General features: G+C 44.7%; 1 protein-coding gene across 4 annotated transcripts in view; it reads left to right on the plus strand.

The window, feature by feature from the left end:
* Positions 1–20448, plus strand: part of ift56 (intraflagellar transport 56) — a 79919-nt gene that overhangs the window by 25197 nt on the left and 34274 nt on the right. For all 4 annotated transcript variants that reach the window (XR_010958756.1, XR_010958757.1, XM_067974692.1 and 1 more), the window contains 2 exons: positions 944–997; positions 3546–3609. Coding sequence is in view for 2 of the 4 variants with exons in the window: in XM_067974692.1 (XP_067830793.1) it covers positions 944–997; positions 3546–3609 (118 nt within the window). In the remaining 2 variants the exon portion in view is untranslated. The remainder of the gene's footprint in view (positions 1–943; positions 998–3545; positions 3610–20448) is intronic.

The raw sequence follows: 20448 nt of genomic DNA on the forward strand, positions 1-20448 counted from the left end.
CGGTGTCCACTGCCTGATCCAGAGGTCCGTTATTCTATGGGAAAAGAACCACCTCCTGACATCCCAACCTAGATCTGGCCTTATGTAACTTGAGATTATGCCCCTCGGTCCTCCCTAACCTATTTAACTGGAACAAACTGTCAATCCGAACACAGTCTATTCCCTTCATCATCTTATAAACTTTGATCAAATCACCCCTATGCCTAAGCTTCTCTAAAGTGTAGAGTCCCAGCTCTTTTAGCCTATCTTGATAACTAAGATGCTTCAAACTGGGAATTAATCTAGTGGCCCTAATGTTCCTATGTTACCAACAAACACACAAAAAGGTTAAAGTATACACACATATGCCATGTGAATGCGAGTATTGACTTTTCATGCCCAACGATGGTGTCTATTACTCATATTTTATTTATTAATTAGAAATGCAATTAGCCACATGTGACTAATGGCTAATGTATTGGACAACAATGCTCTGGTATCGCCAACAAGAATTTCTCAGCCAGTATGGCACTACTGCAGTGCCATCTCAGTGCCACTAGAGGCTCCAAGTGAGCTAAAGGTTCCAGGTGCCTCGGGATCAGATTTTCACAGACTATTGTACTTCAACTTTATCTTCTCCACAATATTTTCTGAAGTCGCAAAACAGAAAATGAAAGGATTTTGTCCTAATTTCTTGGATGTTTTAATGCTTCCATTGTTACAAAAGGTGATCGCAACAATAAAAGATCAGCCTGTGTGTTTTTTTTTAAAAGCACAAAAAGTACCTGAACAGATCATTTTGTTTCTACTCAAAGGTCCATGGACTGTCTCAATGATTAGTGAGCCTGTGTGGTGGGAAAGCTACTTCTGTCCATCTGGGACAGGCTTGGACATTAACTCAGGGTTGGACCTCTAATTAATGGACTATATTATATACTGCCTTGTCTTTCCTCTCCCCTATTAGGAATACATCCTGAAAGGTGTGGTGAATGCAGCTCTGGGGCAGGAACAGGGATCGGTGAGTTGAGTCCTTTATAAATTAAGTTGGGGGGGCTGTGCGATGGACACGGGTTTGCGTTCGTGAATTCCCACGCTTTAATTTCTGATATTGGGGAGAGGCTGCAATTGTGAATTTGCCTAGTGGGGAATCATGATGTGAACCTGTATTGATCATCAGTGACTCTAATGTATCAACAGACCCCTCCATATCTTAGAAATGCCTGTCAGATTTCCCTCTTAACGGGCAATGATTTACTCTCAGGCGTAGTTAGTGTGTGCCACTATGTGTTGCCATCTGTTCCTGTGTATTTCTCTATTGTCCATCTGTGACTGTACCCTCAAACACTACTGTCACATAAGTAATTAACAACAACAACTTGCATTTATAAAGCGCCTTGGATGTAGTAAAACGTCGCAAGGTGCTTCATAGAAGCGTGATCAGACAAAAATTGAAACCGATCCAAAGAAGGAGATATTAGGTCAGGTAACCAAATGCTTGGTTAAAGAGGTAGGTTTTAAGGGGCGTCTTAAAGGAGGAGAGAGAGGTGGAGTGAAGAGGAGATTTGGAGAGGGAATTCCAGAGCTTAGAGCCTAGAAGGCTGAAAGCACAGCTGCCAATGGCGGGACAAAGGAAGTGGAGGATGCAAAAGAGGCCAGAGTTGGAGGAACGCAAAGCTGTCTGAGAGATGTAGGGCTGAAGGAGGTTACAGAGAAAGAGGGGGTGTTAAGGCCCCAGTTTTGGATTTTCATGAGTTCAGCTTCTCAAATGAAGCACTCCCATCAGCCTCAGCAATTCTTTTAGGCAGTGACAACACTGGGAATAGGCAAGGTGTTTATAAACACCTCCCACGCTCAGCCTCCACTGCACCATCAGCACAACATACTTCCTGTAACATTCTCGCCTCTGAGTCAGAAGGTCATGGATTCAGGCCCCACTCTAGGACTTGAGCATATAATCCACACCAACATTTCAGTGCAGAACTGAGGGAGTGCTGCATTGTTGGAGGTGCCGTTTATTGGATGAGACATTAAACCGAGGACCCGTTTCTGTTCAAATAGATGTAAAATATCACGCGATTGGGGAGTTCTCTCTGTGTTCTGGCCAACATTATTCCCCTAACTAATACCACCAAAACAGATTAACTGGCCATTCATCTCATTTGCTGTTTGTGGGATCTTGCTTGTGCAAATTAACTGCCAAGTTCACCTAAATTACAATAGAGACTACACTTCAAAAGGCTGTGAAGCACTTTGGGACATCCTGAGGATGTTTTGCAATTAATTTTTTTCCCTCTGTTCTTGAGATTCCCTATGATTGTCAAATGGGTGCCATTGTGCACAGGGACTGAGGCAGTTAGAACTGCAGCCCCTCTGTCTCTTCAGCACGGCCACAGGGGAGAATTCATCCGGAGTGGTGAGATGATTTCTTAAAACTAACCTGTTTGTAATACAGGTCCTCATGTTGCTCTTGGACGAACCTTAAATTTTATGGCATGAAAAATATCAGTGAGGCTCCTGTGTGGAGCAGATCTCACATCAGTACAGGAGTCGGCCAATTAGCCCCCGCCTTTGATCCATATCCCTTGATAATAACCCTGTAGATCTCAGCCTGGAAAGCTCCAATTGACTAAGCATCCACAGCCTTTCATGGGAGAAAGCTCCAGATTTCCACTATCCTTTGTGCGACAAAATCCTTCCTGATTTCACTCTTGAATGACCGAGCTCTGATTTTAAAATTGTGCCCCTTTGTTCTGGATTCTCCCACCAGATGAAATAGATTTTCTGTATCTACCCTATCAATTCCCTTTATCATTTTAAACACATCAATTAGACATTTACCAGCATTATTGTTTAGACCTGCGCATTGGGAACTATTAGAAATCAGCCTCAAAATGCTCACAATGCTGAATCAAGTTGACAATGTGATTATTTACCTCATAGGGTCTTTGATTGGGATAGGCGCTCCACCCGACATTGAGCTATGCTCTGATTACCAACAGGGAGACTCCTGTGTGTGAGGGTTTCTGCACTGATCCTAGTTATATCTGGAGGCCGTGAATGGAGGCCGAGGAAGGTCTTTATTTGTTGGATGGAAAGCATGCCCCGCATACCATGCATCAACCTGACTCTTGCATGTTCCTTGTACTGTTCAGTGTTCAAAAGTAATTTCAACAGATCCAGCACTTTTCTTTGGTCTGTGATCATTTCACTTCAGGGAAAGGAATTAATGACAACCAGAAAGGGTGTGATTTCGTTAAATATATGTTTAAGTGTCAAAGGTGAGAGAAGGGCATCAACTCCATGCCTGCTTACTCCCATCCTTTGGCTGATTTTGCCCCCGCTGGTCCCAACCCTCCCTTTCCCCCACACCGCCCCCCCAGAAGAGACCCAGACAACTGGAGCCAATTGAGGAAGCTGAGCACACTGGTCTGTTTTTATGTTGCCAACTTTATTCAGCACCACAATGCTTTAAAGGAAACTTGATTAGTGCTGGGTTGATGAAAGCCTGTTGATAACTAGTGCACAGAAATGCTCCCAGCTGAGTGTGACTCTTTGTCTCTTCACAGAGGGAGCACCTGAAGATTGCACAGCAGTATTTCCAGTTAGTTGGAGGCTCTGCCAGTGAATGCGGTATGTACTTGAGTCATGCAAGTGCGAGCGGCATAAAACCAGGATGCGCCATTTAATTGTATTGAGTGTGGAGTGAGCTGAAAGAGCCTGAGGTGTTCGACATTGCAGTGCTACCTCCATTATTGGTCAGATTGGAGAGCACATCCCCTCATCTCACCTAGTGGAGAATGGAAATTGGAGGATAAATGAGTCCCCAATTTTTGGTTTTGTACAGCAACACTCCACACAGGAATGAAGACAAGTACACCAAGTTACATTGAGTCTATGGCACAGAAACAGGCCATTCGGCCAACAGGTCCATGCCGACGTTTATGCTCGACACGAGCCTCCTCCCCCACCCTCACTTCATCTAACCCTATCAGCATATCCTTCTATTCCTTTCGCCCTCGTGTGCTTATCTAGTTTCCCCTTAAGTACATCTATGCTATTTGCCTCAACTACTCCTTGTGGTAGAGTGTTCCACATTCTCACCAATCTTTGGGTAAAGAAGTTTCTCCTGAATTCCCTATTTGATTTATTAGTGACTATCTTATATTTATGACCTCCAGTTTTGGACTCCTCCACAAGTGGAAACATTTTCTCTATGTCTACCCTATCAAACTCTTTCATTATCTTAAAGACCTCTATCAGGTCACCCCTCAGCCTTTTTTCTAGTGAAAAGAGCCCCAACCTGTTTAATCTTTCCTGATAAGGATATCCTCTCTGTTCTGGTATCATCCTTGTGAATCTTTTTTGCACCCTTTCCAATGCCTCTATATCCTTTTTATAATATGGAGACCAGAACTGTGCACAGTACTCCCAAGTGTGGTCTAACCAAGGTTCTGTACAAGTTTAACATAACTTCTCTGCTTTTCAATTTTATCCCTCTAGAAATGAACCCCAGTTTTATGTTTGCCTTTTTTATGGCCTTATTAACCTGCGTCGCTACTTTTAGTGAGTTGTGTATCTGTACCCCAGATCCCTTTGCTCCTCTATCCTATTTAGACTCTTATTATTCAAGCAATATTTGACTCCCTTAATCTTCCTACCAAAATGCAACACCTCACACTTATCTATATTAAAATTCATTTGCCAATTACACACCAATTCTGCAAGTTTATTAATGTCTTCTTGCAATTTGACGCATTCTTCCTTTGTGCTAACCAGATCCCACCCCCCCCCAATTTCGTGTCATCCACAAATTTTGAAATTATAATTCTGATTCCTGAGTCCAAATCGTTAATGTAAGTTGTGAAAAACAGTGGTCCCAGCACCGATCCCTGTGGAACGCCACTTCCCACCTTTGCCAGCCTGAGTAGCTGCAGAGAGTAACCCCTACTCCCTGTTTTCTGTTTTGTAGCCAGCTTGTACCTGTCCCCTGACTCCACATGCTCTGACCTTAGTCATGAGTCTACAATGCAGTATCTTATCGAAGGCGTTTTGAAAATCTAAATATATTACATCTATTTGTCTACTCTTTCTGTTACTTCTTCAAAGAACTCAATAAGGTTGTTCAAGCGTGCGGACTATTCTTTATTATATTTTCGTTTTTGAGATTTTTTTATATTACATATTTGAGTAAAGATTCCACTATCTTTCCCACCACCCATGTTAAGCCAACTGGTCTATAGTTCCCTGGACTTGCTCTAGCTCCCTTTTTAAATATAGGAATAATATTAGCTGATGGACAGTCTTCTGGCTCTATTCCCTTTTCTCATGAATTTTTATATATGAGAGTGCCTCTGCTACCTCTTCCCTAACTTCTTTTAATATGCATGGATGCAATCCATCTGGACCAGGGGTTTTATCATCTCTAAGTTTGATTAGTTCATCGACTATCTCCCCCCTTTCTATCTTAAATGTCTTCACATCTTTTTTGATCTCTTCCAATGTTATACCCACCTTGTTAGTCTCCCTGGTAAATACTGAGGCAATGTAACTATTTAATATTTCTACCATTTTGCTGTCATTACCTGTGAGTTTATCTTGTGCATCCCTTAGTGGCCCTAACGCTATCCTGATTTTTCTTTTGTTATTTATGTGTCTGTAGAATACTTCATTTCTTTTTATATTCCTTGATAATTTTTTTAAATTTTTTTTATTCGTTCACGGGATGTGGGTGTCGCTGGCAAGGCCGGCATTTATTGCCCATCCCTAATTGCCCTCGAGAAGGTGTTGGTGAGCCGCCTTCTTGAACCGCTGCAGTCCGTGTGGTGACGGTTCTCCCACAGTGCTGTTAGGAAGGGAGTTCCAGGATTTTGACCCAGCGACAATGAAGGAACGGCGATATATTTCCAAGTCGGGAGGGTGTGTGACTTGGAGGGGAACGTGCAGGTGGTGTTGTTCCCATGCGCCTGCTGCCCTTGTCCTTCTAGGTGGTAGAGGTCGCGGGTTTGGGAGGTGCTGTCGAAGAAGCCTTGGCGAGTTGCTGCAGTGCATCCTGTGGATGGTACACACTGCAGCCACAGTGCACCGGTGGTGAAGGGAGTGAATGTTTAGGGTGGTGGATGGGGTGCCAATCAAGAGGGCTGCTTTATCTTGGATGGTGTCGAGCTTCTTGAGTGTTGTTGGAGCTGCACTCATCCAGGCAAGTGGGGAGTATTCCATCACACTCCTGACTTGTGCCTTGTAGATGGTGGAAAGGCTTTGGGGAGTCAGGAGGTGAGTCACTCGCCGCAGAATACCCAGCCTCTGACCTGCTCTCGTAGCCACAGTATTTATATGGCTGGTCCAGTTAAGTTTCTGGTCAATGGTGACCCCCAGGATGTTGATGGTGGGGGATTCGGCGATGGTAATGCCGTTGAATGTCAAGGGGAGGTGGTTAGACTCTCTCTTGTTGGAGATGGTCATTTCCTGGCACTTATCTGGCGCGAATGTTACTTGCCACTTATGAGCCCAAGCCTGGATGTTGTCCAGGTCTTGCTGCATGCAGGCTCGGACTGCTTCATTATCTGAGGGGTTGCGAATGGAACTGAACACTGTACGATCATCAGCGAACATCCCCATTTCTGACCTTATGATGGAGGGAAGGTCATTGATGAAGCAGCTGAAGATGGTTGGGCTTAGGACACTGCCCTGAGGAACTCCTGCAGCAATGCCCTGGGGCTGAGATGATTGGCCTCCAACAACCACTACCATCTTCCTTTGTGCTAGGTATGATTCCAGCCACTGGAGAGTTTTCCCCTTGATTCCCATTGACTTCAATTTTACTAGGGCTCCTTGGTGCCACACTCGGTCAAATGCTGCCTTGATGTCAAGGGCAGTCACTCTCACCTCACCTCTGGAATTCAGCTCTTTTGTCCATGTTTGGACCAAGGCTGTAATGAGGTCTGGAGCCGAGTGGTCCTGGCGGAACCCAAACTGAGCATCGGTGAGCAGGTTATTGGTGAGTAAGTGCCGCTTGATAGCACTGTCGACGACACCTTCCATCACTTTGCTGATGATTGAGAGTAGACTGATGGGGCGGTAATTGGCCGGATTGGATTTGTCCTGCTTTTTGTGGACAGGACATACCTGGGCAATTTTACACATTGTCGGGTAGATGCCAGTGTTGTAGCTGTACTGGAACAGTTTGGCTAGAGGCGCAGCTAGTTCTGGAGCACAAGTCTTCAGCACTACAGCTGGGATGTTGTCCGGGCCCATAGCCTTTGCTGTATCCAGTGCACTCAGCCGTTTCTTGATATCACGTGGAGTGAATCGAATTGGCCGAAGACTGGCTTCCGTGATGGTGGGGGTATCGGGAGGAGGATTTAATTGCATAGATCCTCTTTGCTTTCCTAACATCCTTCCTAATCTCTTAGTATTCTCTTTTGTCATCCTCTCCTTTATTGTCTATGTAGTTACTGTATGCCCTTTTCTTCAGTTTTACCCTTGTCTCTTTATTCATCCATGGTGTTTCATTATTGGCTAGTTTGTTCTTATTTTTTGGAGGAATATATTTCTCCTATTGATCACCTTTTAAAATATTTCCCTCTGCTGTTCTATCTCTTTGTCAATTTTTTTCCAGTTTTCCTTCCGTAGTTCCAGTCTCATCCCCTCAAAATTAGCTTTTTTCCAATGTATTACTTTGGTCTTTGTCTTACTTATGTTTTTCTCAATCATTATTTTAAACCTTATTATGTTGTGATCAGTGGATGTTCCCCTGTGCTTATTTCTCTTATCTGCTGTGGTTCATTTCCCATTACTAGAACCAGCAGTGATTCCTCTCTGGTTGGGCTTCTCACATACGGGATATGAAAGGAGTCCTGTACACACTAAAAACTCCATTCCCTTTTCCCCTTTCCCTACCTCTTCTTGCCAGTTCATTTGGGTGTAGTTGAAATCTCCCATGATTATTATTTGATTTTTACTCATTTCATAGATTTGCCTACATATTTCCTCCTCCACTTTCCTTCCACTCTTCGGTGGTCTGTAGAATGTGCCTATTATTGTGATCCTTCCCTTCTTATCCTTTATCTCAATCCATATGGATTCTGTTTCTATCTTAACATTATTTATGTCCCATTTTTCTACTGCCGTTATGTTGTCTCCACCCCCCTTCCTTCCCTATCCTTTCTAAATATGGAAAATAGATTAAAGGGTAAGACGGTACATGAGCAGTGGTGTTCATTTCAGGAGTTATTTTACAACTTTCAAAAAAATATATTCCACTGAGGAAAAAAGGGTGTAAAAGAAATGACAGCCATCCGTGGCTAAGTAAAGAAATTAAGGATAGTATCCGACTAAAAACAAGGACATATAAGGTAGCCAAACTTAGTGGGAGGATAAAAGATTGGGAAGTCTTCAAAAGACAGCAATAAGTAACGAAAGGATTGATTAAGAAAGGGAAGATAGATTATGAAAATAAATTAGCAAAAAATATAAAAACAGATAGCAAGAGTTTCTACAGTTGTATAAAAAGAAAAAGGGTGGCTAAGGCAAACGTAGGTCCATTAGAGGATGAGACCGGGAAATTAATGGTGGGAAACATGGAGATGGCAAAAATGCTGATCAAATATTTTGTTTCAGTCTTTACGGTGGAGGACACTAAGAATATCCCAACACTGGACAAACAGGGGGCTCTGGGGGGGAGGAGCTAAATACGATTAAAATCACTAAGGAATTAGCACTCAGTAAAATAATGGGACTCAAGGTGGATAAATCCCCTGGACCTGATGGCTTACATCCTAGGGTCTTGAGGGAAGTGGCAGTAGGGATTGTGGATGCTTTGGTAATAATTTTCCAAAATTCTCTGGACTCAGCAAAGGTCCCGGCAGATTGGAAAACTGCTAATGTAACACCCTTATTTAAAAAGGGTAGTAGGCAGAAGGCTGGAAATTATCGACCAGTTAGCCTAACATCTGTGGTGGGTAAAATTTTGGAGTCTATAATTAAGGAGACAGTAGCGGAACATTTGGATAAACATAATTTAATAGGACAAAGTCAGCATGGCTTTATGAAGGGGAAGTCATGTCTGACAAATTTGCTTGAGTTCTTTGAGGACATAACGTACATGGTGGATAAAGGGGAACCAGTGGACGCAGTGTATTTCGACTTCCAGAAGGCATTCGACAAGGTGCCACATAAAAGATTATTGCTCAAGATAAAGAATCACTGGATTGCGGGTAATATTCTGGCATGGGTGGAGGATTGGTTATCTAACAGGAAGCAGAGAGTTGGGATAAATGTTGGCTTTTATTGCTAGGGGGATAGAATATAAAAACAGGGAGGTATTGCTGCAGTTATATAAGGTATTGGTGAGACCGCACCTGGAATACTGCATACAGTTTTGGTGTCCATACTTAAGAAAATACATACTTGCTCTTGAGGCAGTACAAAGAAGGTTCACTCGGCTAATCCCGGGGATGAGGAGATGGACATGTGAGGAGAGGTTGAGTCGATTGGGACTCTACTCATTGGAGTTCAGAAGAATAAGAGGCGATCTTATTGAACCATATAAGATTGTGAAGGGGCTTGATCGGGTGGATGCTGTAAGGATGTTCCCAAGGATGGGTGAAACTAGAACTAGGGGGCATAATCTTAGAATAAGGGGCTGCTCTTTCAAAACTGAGATGAGGAGAAACTTCTTCACTCAGAGGGTAGTAGGTCTGTGGAATTTGCTGCCCCAGGAAGCTGTGGAAGCTACATCATTAAATAAATTTAAAACCGAAATAGACAGTTTCCTCGAAGTAAAGGGAATTAGGGGTTACGGGGAGCGGGCAGGAAATTGGACATGAAGCTGAGTTCGGATCGGTCAAGGCCCTGTGGGTGGTGGAGCGGGCCCAGGGGCTGAGTGGCCGGGTCCTGCTCCTACTTCTTGTGTTCTTTAGATTTGAGGTTAGGATCAGATCAGCCATGATCTTATTGAATGGCGGAGCAGGCTCGAGGGGCCGATTGGCCTACTCCTGCTTCTATTTCTTATATCCTGCAATATTTAAATGCTAGTCCTGTTCTTTATGTAGCCATATTTCAGTTATCCCAATTACAAGTGGCTCCTAGCTGCGAATTTTTGCCTCCAGTTCCCCTGTTTTTTGTTTTGGATGCTGTGCGCATTGATGTACAGGCAATTTAATTGTTTCTTAATAATTGTTCCCCTCACTTTATTTTTAAGTCATTTTGTACAGTTATATATTCTATAACTGTAATTGTTCCCTGACAGTTTATGTTACCTTTGTTCCTTACCTTGGTCTGACCTTTATTCTCATCTCCTATTTCTTTTATCTTCTGACTTAAGTTATTTTCACCAGATCCCTCCCCCCGTCTTACTAGTTTAAAGTCTTATCCACAGCCCTAATTATCCTTTCCACCAGACACTGGTCCCATTCCGGTTCAGGTGGAGCCCTCCTAGAGCGGTACAGCTCCTTCTTGTCCCAGTAGTGTGCCAGTATCCCATGAAATGGAACCCCTCCTTCCCACACCACTCTTTCAGCCACACATTCACCTTCCTGATCTACCTATCCCTATGCCAATTCGCACATGGCTCCGGTCATAATCCCGAGAGATACCACCCGTGAGGTCCTGTTTTTTAATTTAGTTCCTAACTTCTGATACTCCCTTAGCAGGACCTCCTCCGTTTTCTTCCCTATAGATTAGTGATAATGGGGGCTTCAGTTATCCCAATAAAGACTGGGACAGTAACAGTGGAAAGGACAAAGAGGGGGAAGAATTCCTGAAATGTATACAAGAGAACTTTTTTGACCAGTGTGTTTCCAGCCCAACGAGGAAGAAAGCATTGCTGGATCTAGTTCTGGGGAATGAAGTGGAGCATGTTTCAATGGAGGAGCATTTGGGGACCAGTGATCATAATATCATTAGGTTTAGAATTGTTATGGACAAGGATAATGAACAATCAAATGTGAAAATACATAACTGGCGGAGGGCTAATTTCAGTGAGTTAAAAAGTAATCTTGGCCCGGTGAATTGTAATCTAAATTTGGTAGTTAAAACAGTAATTGAACTGAGCCTTGCAGAAGATCTGGCTACAATCTTCCAATCCTCCTGAGATATGGGGACGGTGCCAGAGGACAGGAGGATTGCAACTGTTACACCCCTGTCCAAAAAAAGCGAGAATGGTAAACCGGGCAATTACAGGCCAGTCAGCCTAACGTCGGCGGTGGGGAAGCTTTTAGAGGCAATAATCCAGGACAAAATGAATTGGCACTTGGAAAAGTATGGGCTAATAAATGAAAGTCAGCACGGATTTGTTAAAGGATAATCGTGTTGACTAACTTGATTGAGTTCTTTGATGAAGTAACAGAGAGGGTTGATGAGGGTAGTGTGATAGATGTTGTGTATATGGACTTTCAAAAGGCATTTGATTAAGTACCACATAATAGACTTGTTAGCAAAATTAAAACCCATGGGATTAAAGGGACAGTGGCAGCGTGGATGCAAAATTGGCTAAGGGAGAGAAAGCAGTGAGTAGAGGTGAATAGTTGTTTTTCAGACTGGAGGGAAGTATACAGTGGTGTTCCCCAGGGGTCAGTATTAGGACCAATGCTTTTTTTGATGTATGTTAATGCAAGGAATCTTACAACACCAGGTTATAGTCCAACTGTTTTATTTGAAAATCACAAGCTTTCGGAGGCTTTCTCCTTCGTCAGGTGAGTGTGGGGTTCGGATTCCATGGAAGGTTACCGCATTTATAGTCAGAGAACAATACCTGGTGATTACAGATAATCTTTCCAACTGCCCGTTGTCAAGGCAATCAAAGTGTTCAGACAGAGAGATGTTACCTACAGGGCCACCGAATACACAAACGGCCAGAACAAAAGAGAGAGAGAGAGAAACATCCGAAAGGAAGAGAAAGCCAGCGAATGACCCGTTGTATTAAAAACAGATAACTTTTTTTCGCTGGTGGGGTTACGTGTAGCGTGACATGAACCCAAGATCCCGGTTGAGGCCGTCCTCATGGGTGCGGAACTTGGCTATCAATTTCTGCTCGACGATTTTGCGTTGTCGTGTGTCTCGAAGGCCACTTTGGAGAACGCTTACCCGAAGATCGGTGGCTGAATGTCCTTGACTGCTGAAGTGTTCCCCAACTGGGAGGGAACCCTCCTGTCTGGCGATTGTTGCGCGGTGTCCGTTCATCCGTTGTCGCAGTGTCTGCATGGTCTCGCTAATGTACCATGCTCCGGGGCATCCTTTCCTGCAGCGTATGAGGTAGACAACGTTGGCCGAGTCACAGGAGTATGAACCATGTACCTGGTGGGTGGTGTCCTCTCGTGTGATGGTGGTATCTGTGTCGATGATCTGGCATGTCTTGCAGAGGTTGCCGTGGCAGGGTTGTATGGTGTTGTGGACGCTGTTCTCCTGAAAGCTGGGTAATTTCGCCCTCGTAAGAACGGGATATGACACTCGACTCATCGGTCGACAGTTCCAACGGGCCACAGCGAAAAATCACATAGACCTCCTAAGAAGACTAACACAGGACGCAACCAACAGAGTACCCTTCATCATCCAGTACTTCCCCGGAGCGGAGAAACTACGCCATGTTCTCTGCAGCCTTCAACATGTCATCAATGACGACGAGCACCTCGCTAAGGCCATCCCCACACCTCCACTACTCGCCTTCAAACAGCCACCCAACCTCAAACAGACCATTGTTCGCAGCAAATTACCCAGCTTTCAGGAGAACAGCACCATGACACCACACAATCCTGCCACGGCAATCTCTGCAAGACATGCCAGATCATCGACACAGATACCACCATCACACGAGAGGACACCACCCACCAGGTACATGGTTCATACTCCTGTGACTCGGCCAACGTTGTCTACCTCATACGTTGCAGGAAAGGATGCCCTCCGGAGCATGGTACATCGGCGAGACCATGCAGACACTGCGACAACGGATGAACGGACACCGCGCAACAATCGCCAGACAGGAGGGTTCCCTCCCAGTCGGGGAACACTTCAGCAGTCAAGGACATTCAGCCACCGATCTTCGGGTAAGTGTTCTCCAAGGCGGCCTTCGAGACACACGACAACGCAAAATCGTCGAGCAGAAATTGATAGCCAAGTTCCGCACCCATGAGGACGGCCTCAACCGGGATCTTGGGTTCATGTCACGCTACACGTAAAAAAAGTTATCTGTTTTTAATACAACGGGTCATTCTCCGTCTTTCTCTTCCTTTCGGATGTTTCTCTCTCTCTCTCTGTCTTTTGTTCTGGCCGTTTGTGTATTCGGTGGCCCTGTAGGTAACATCTCTCTGTCTGAACACTTTGATTGCCTTGACAACGGGCAGTTGGAAAGATTATCTGTAATCACCAGGTATTGTTCTCTGACTATAAATGCGGTAACCTTCCATGGAATCCGAATCCCACACTCACCTGACGAAGGAGAAAGCCTCCGAAAGCTTGTGATTTTCAAATAAAACAGTTGGACTATAACCTGGTGTTGTAAGATTCCTTGCATTTGTCAACCCCAGTCCATCACCGGCATCTCCACATCATGTATATTAATGACCTGGACTTGGGTATCGAGAGTGTAATTTCAAAGTCTGCAGATGACACGAAACTCAGAAATGTAGTAAATGATGTGGAGGATAGTAACAGGCTTCAGGAGGACAGAGAGAGACTGGTGGAATGGGCAGACACATGGCAGATGAAATTTAACGCAGAGAACCGTTAAGTGATATATTTTGGTCGGAAAAATATATCCTACCAAACAGGATATAAATTATTTGGTAGGAGATATTGGGGAGGCAATATAAACTAAATGGTACAATTTTAAAGGGACTGCAGGAACAGAGAGACCTGGGGGTGTATGTACATAAATTTTTGAAGGTGGCAGGACAAGTTGAGAAGGCTGTTAAAAAAAGCATATCGGATCCTGGGCCTTACTGAGAGACAGAGTACATCATCAAGTTACATTGAAACTGCAGCATAGAAACAGGCCAATTCGGCCCAACTTGTCTATGTCGGCATCTATGCTCCACATGTGCCTCCTCCCTCCCTACTTCATCTAACCCTATCAGGGTAGCCTTCTATTCCTTTCTCCCTCCTGTACTTATCTAGCTTCTCCTTAAATGCTTCTGTGTTATTTGCCTCAACTACTCGTAGTGGTAGCACGTTCCACATTCTTAACACTCTTTGTGTAAAGAAGTTTCTGTTGAATACCTATTGGATTTATTAGCGACTATTTTATATTTATGACCTCTAGTTTTGGACTCCCCTACAAGTGGAAACATTTTCTCCATGTCTACCCCATCAAACTCAATCATTATCTTAAAGACCTCTATCAGGTCACCCTCCGCCTTTTTTTTTTAGAGAAAGGAGTCCCAGCCTGTTCAGCCTTTCCTGATAAGGATATCCTCTCAGTTCTGATATCATCCTTCTGACTCTTTTTTGCACCCTCTCCAATGCCTCTATATCCTTTTTATAATATGGAGACCAGAACTGTACACAATACTCCAAGTGTGGCCTAACCACGGTTCTATACAAGTTTAACATTACTTCTCTGCTTTTCAATTCCGTCCCTCGAGAAATGAACCCGAGTGCTTGATTAGCCTTTTTTATGGCCTTATTAACCTGCAGCGCTACTTTTAGTAATTTGTGTATCTGTAATTTAGAATCTGTACCCCTAGATCCCTTTACTCCTCTATCCCATTCAGACTCTTATTGTTTCTGTTAAGGTTTCCATTCCATCATTATATAGTTGATATAGCAATATAAACTAAATGGTACAATTTTAAAGGGGTGCAGGATCAGCAAGACCTGGGGGTTCACATACACAAAACTTTGAAGGTGGCAGGATAAGTTGATACGGCTGTTTTAAAAAAAAGCATACTTGATCTTTGGCTTCATAAACAGGGGCTTAGAGTTGAAAAGCAAGAAAGTTCTCCTAAACCTTTAGAAAACACTGGTTCGGCCACAGCTGGAGTATTGTGTTCAATTCTGGGCACCACAATTCAGGAAGGATGTCAAGGCCTTAGAGAGGGTGCAGAGAGATTTACTAGAATGATACCATGGTTGAGGGACTTTAGTTATGTGGAGTTACTGGAGAAGCTGGGGTGTAATCCTTAGAACAGAGAAGGTTAAGGGGAGATTTGATGGAGGTGTTCAAAATCATTAACAGTTTTGATCGAGTAAATAAGGAGAAACTGTTTCCAGTGGCAGAAGGGTTGGTAACCAGAGGACACAGATTTAAGGTGAATGACAAAAGAACCAGAGGTGACATGAGGAAACAGTTTTTTATGCAGCGAGTTGTAATGATCTGGAATGCACTGCCTGTAAGGGTGGTGGACTCCTATTCAATAGTAACTTTCAAAAGGGTATTGAGTAAATACTTGAAGGGAAAAAAATTTGCAGGGCTATGGAGAAAGAGCAGTGGAATGGGACTAATTGGATAGCTCTTTCAAAGAGCCAGCACAGGCATGATGGGCCAAACGGCCTCCTCCTGTGATGTACCTGCTATGACACTGTGTCATCGGTCCCAACATAGACCACGACAACTGGACCTTCCCCCTTCCTTTCCAAGTTCCTCTCCAGTTGCTCCGAGATATCCTTTACCTTTGCACCAGTAGGCAACACACCCTTCTGGACTCTTGGTCACGACTGCAGAGGACACTATGTATCCCCCTAATTATCAAATCCCCTATGACGACAACCTTTCTATTATGCTCACTTTCCCCCCCCCCTCTTTCCCCCCCCTCTCCCCACCCCCCCCCCCCCCCCCAAGCTCAGACTGCCTCCTGCTCCACAGTGCCATGGTTAGCATTTTGGCTGTCCACCCCACAGCCTGCAGCTTTACCCTCACAGGTAGCAAGTCCATTGTACCTGTTGAATAGGACCAGTGTCTGCAGGACCTTCTTTTCTACCTCCCTCGGCTCCTCTTACCCTGCTGACTAACAGTCACACTCTCCTCTTCCTGCACCTGTGCAAATAATAAGAGAAACATTATGAAATTTCACTGTCTCAAGCACAGCTTTGTCCTACAAAATTCTGGCATTAATTGGAGTGCAGGTAATTGTGCTCCCCCTGTATAACAATTTGACACCCTGTCCATGTATCCCTGTATTCCCCCTGGCTTAAGGTGTCTGATAAAATATATTTGAGAACTGGCACCTTACCAGTTGAGATGTTCTACGTTGGAACAGCATAAGCCTCACAACAGGCCCATAATAAGTGTAGACTTTGGCAATCATACTGCAATTTTCCCCTGCCTTCATTCCAGTATGGATATCTCAAATTCCAGACGGCAGTTGTTAACAACAACAACTTGCATTTATATAGCGCCTTTAACGTGGTAAAACGCCCTAAGGCGCTTCACAGGAGCGATTATCAAACAAAATTTTACCCCGAGCCACATAAGGAGGTATTAGGACAAATGACCAAAAGCTTAGTCAAATAGGTAGGTTTCAAGGAGGGTCTTAAAGGAGGATAGAGAGGTAGAGAGGAGGAAATGTTTAGGGAGGGAATTCCAGAGCTTAGGGCCTAAGCAGCTGAAGGCATGGCTGCCAGTGGTGGAGCGATTAAAATCGGGGATGCATAAGAGTTGGAAGAATTGGAGGACGCAGAGATCTCGGAGACATGTAGGGCTGGAAGAGGTTACAGAGATAAGGAGAGGCGAGGCCATGGAGGGATTTGAAAACAAGGATGAGAATTTTAAAATCGAGGCGTTGCAGGATTAATGGAGCCATTGTAGACCAGTGAGCACAGGGGTGATGGGAGAACGGGACTTGGTGCGAGTTAGGATTCGGGCAGCAGAGTTTTGGATGAACTAAAGTTTATGGAGGGCGGAAGATGGGATGCCAGCGAGGAGAGCATTGGAATAATCCAGTCTGGAGTTAACAAAGGCATGGATGACAGTAACATGACAGTAATGCTCCTTCCTTTGTGGTTACTCCCTTTCATGTAGCGAGATCTTTGCACCTTCCACAGCTGAGGAGGTGGGAGCAGGATGTCTCTCTCCTAGGCTTTCTTAAAGCTGCTCTGAATCCAGCTGCCAATCGGCACATGAGGATGGCCACATGATTGATTTTCTCTCTCTCTCTCTCTCTCTTTCTCTCTCTCTTTCTCTGGTTTATTTTACGCCCCTAGAAATTTGGTGGTGTGGGGGAGGAGGGGAATTACAATTGTGAATATACATGGGACCTGTGTGGAGCCTACATGTTGGTGCTGCACCACTGGAAAGTCACGCCTTTTCAAATTGGGCTCTTTCTCTCCCTGGAGATTACATGGCTGCGGGGATGGGTGGGAAGGAAGAAATGTTTAGTCATGATGCTCCGGCCATTATGGTGTGGGGCAGGCTTAATGGCACAGCTGGTCACTTCTTGCCCGTCAATTTTGTATGTTCTTATGTTCTCCATAATCTTTCACTGTTTTCCTTCTCAAACCCTTTCATAATCCTCAACACTTCTATTAAATCTCCCTTAACCTTCTCTGCCCCAGTGAATACAGCCCGAGTTTTAAGTCTTTCATGAAATCTGTATCCTCTCATCCTTTGTATTATCCTCGTGAATCTACGTTGCAGCTTTTCCACGGTTTCAATATCCTCTCTATGATGGGGTGTCCAAACCTGCATCTGTAGCCTATCCAATATCTTGTACAGGTACAACATCATCTCTTGCTTCTGTATTCAGTGCCACTATGTATAATACCAGAATCCAATTTCCCATTTTTTTTTACTTGCAATTCTTTTAACTTATGCCACCATGTCCTGGGGATGGGAATTTTCAAGGTTTTGGCACCGTGCAGATTTTTTTTTCTTGGATAATGCTTGGAATTTAGACTTGTGTTAACTTGTTTTGCGACCGAGGAGCAGAGACTGAATTTGCTGAATTGGGGGAAAGAGACAGTATCATTTTATGGCAGGTCGAGTCTTGGAATACTATAAACTCTCACTCTAGCCTCACAGTCCTTCATTGTAAGATGTGATGTGGAGATGCCGGTGATGGACTGGGGTTGACAATTGTAAACAATTTTACAACACCAAGTTATAGTCCAACAATTTTTATTTGAAATCTACAAGCTTTCGGAGGCTTCCTCCTTCCTCAGGTAAATGTTCAGGAGCTCCTCGAAGCCTACGCATTTATACATATAGAACAATACATGGTGTTTACAGACTGCCCCTGCAACTGCCCGTTGCCAAGGCAATCACCGTGTTCAGACAGAGAGGTGTCACCTACAGAACCCCCGAATACACATTCAACAAAAAAACAAACAGGAAAAAAAACAGAGAGAGGCAGAAACATCCGGAAGGCAGAGAAAGCCAGCAAATGACCCATTATATTAAAAACAGATAGCTTTTGTTCACTGGTGGGGTAACGTGTAGCGTGACATGAACCCAAGATCCCGGTTGAGGCCGTCCTCATGGGTGCGGAACTTGGCTATCAATTTCTGCTCGACGATTTTGCGTTGTCGTGTGTCTCGAAGGCCGCCTTGGAGAACGCTTACCCGAAGATCGGTGGCTGAATGTCCCTGACTGCTGAAGTGTTCCCCGACTGGGAGGGAACCCTCCTGTCTGGCGATTGTTGCGCGGTGTCCGTTCATCCGTTGTCGCAGTGTCTGCATGGTCTCGCCAATGTACCATGCTCCGGGGCATCCTTTCCTGCAGCGTATGAGGTAGACAACGTTGGCCGAGTCACAGGAGTATGAACCATGCACCTGGTGGGTGGTGTCCTCTCGTGTGATGGTGGTATCTGTGTCGATGATCTGGCATGTCTTGCAGCGGTTACCGTGGCAGGGTTGTGTGGTGTCGTGGACGCTGTTCTCCTGAAAGCTGGGTAATTTGCTGCGAACGATAGTCTGTTTGAGGTTGGGTGGCTGTTTAAAGGCGAGTAGTGGAGGTGTGGGGATGGCCATAGCGAGGTGTTCGTCGTCATTGATGACATGTTGAAGGCTGCGGAGAACATGGCGTAGTTTCTCCGCTCCGGGGAAGGCTGCGGTTTCTCCGCAGCCTTCAACATGTCATCAATGACGACGAACACCTCGCTATGGCCATCCCCACACCTCCACTACTCGCCTTTAAACAGCCACCCAACCTCAAACAGACTATCGTTCGCAGCAAATTACCCAGCTTTCAGGAGAACAGCGTCCACGACACCACACAACCCTGCCACGGTAACCTCTGCAAGACATGCCAGATCATCGACACAGATACCACCATCACACGAGAGGACACCACCCACCAGGTGCATGGTTCATACTCCTGTGACTCGGCCAACGTTGTCTACCTCATACGCTGCAGGAAAGGATGCCCCGGAGCATGGTACATTGGCGAGACCATGCAGACACTGCGACAACGGATGAACGGACACCGCGCAACAATCGCCAGACAGGAGGGTTCCCTCCCAGTCGGGGAACACTTCAGCAGTCAGGGACATTCAGCCACCGATCTTCGGGTAAGCGTTCTCCAAGGAGGCCTTCGAGACACACGACAACGCAAAATCGTCGAGCAGAAATTGATAACCAAGTTCCGCACCCATGAGGACGGCCTCAACCGGGATCTTGGGTTCATGTCACGCTACACGTTACCCCACCAGTGAACAAAAGCTATCTGTTTTTAATATAATGGGTCATTTGCTGGCTTTCTCTGCCTTCCGGATGTTTCTGCCTCTCTCTTTTTTTTCCTGTTTGTTTTTTTGTTGAATGTGTATTCGGGGGTTCTGTAGGTGACACCTCTCTGTCTGAACACGTTGATTGCCTTGGCAACGGGCAGTTGCAGGGGCAGTCTGTAAACACCATTTATTGTTCTATATGTATAAATGCGTAGGCTTCGAGGAGCTCCTGAACATTTACCTGAGGAAGGAGGAAGCCTCCGAAAGCTTGTAGATTTCAAATAAAAATTGTTGGACTATAACTTGGTGTTGTAAAATTGTTTACAATTGTAAGATGTGTTAGCTCTAAACTGTGCTGCTAGGTTTTGTAGCATTAAAAGTGTCCCCTCTTAAATGAAGGGGAGGTTGCTATGCAGCACTTCATCAAGTATGTTTGCTGTTGGCCTGCTTTGAATGATATTGGTAATGCTGTTCCTGGCCACCTCATTCTCACAGGCAGGAGAATAGTATGCAGATGATAAAGGACAAAGGTAATAAGCAGTTTTGTCCTGCATTGCCTCAATTTCCCCAGGTCAGTTTACAGTAGAATTGTAGTCAGAAAGTCGATCGTTATAAACTGGCCACAAATCATTGTTCTGGTTATTCCTACCCACCACAGAAGGCTGAGACCAGCGTGCTCTTCCACCCTCAGACAAGGGTTTGTTTGTGGTGCAGTGGGGATTTTAAAGTGGAGAAACTAACTTTTTAAAGAATCTTCCCCGTAGTCCAGTATGTTGCAGCTACTGGGTTAACATTTGAAAATGAACCTCACATACAAGAGCTTAGCAAAAGAACCACTGTTTAATTCCCAATCATATCCATTACTTTTAAAGCCATTTAT

The sequence above is a fragment of the Heptranchias perlo genome, chromosome 40 (assembly GCF_035084215.1).
Source record: "Heptranchias perlo isolate sHepPer1 chromosome 40, sHepPer1.hap1, whole genome shotgun sequence".
NCBI classification, from domain to species: domain Eukaryota; kingdom Metazoa; phylum Chordata; class Chondrichthyes; order Hexanchiformes; family Hexanchidae; genus Heptranchias; species Heptranchias perlo.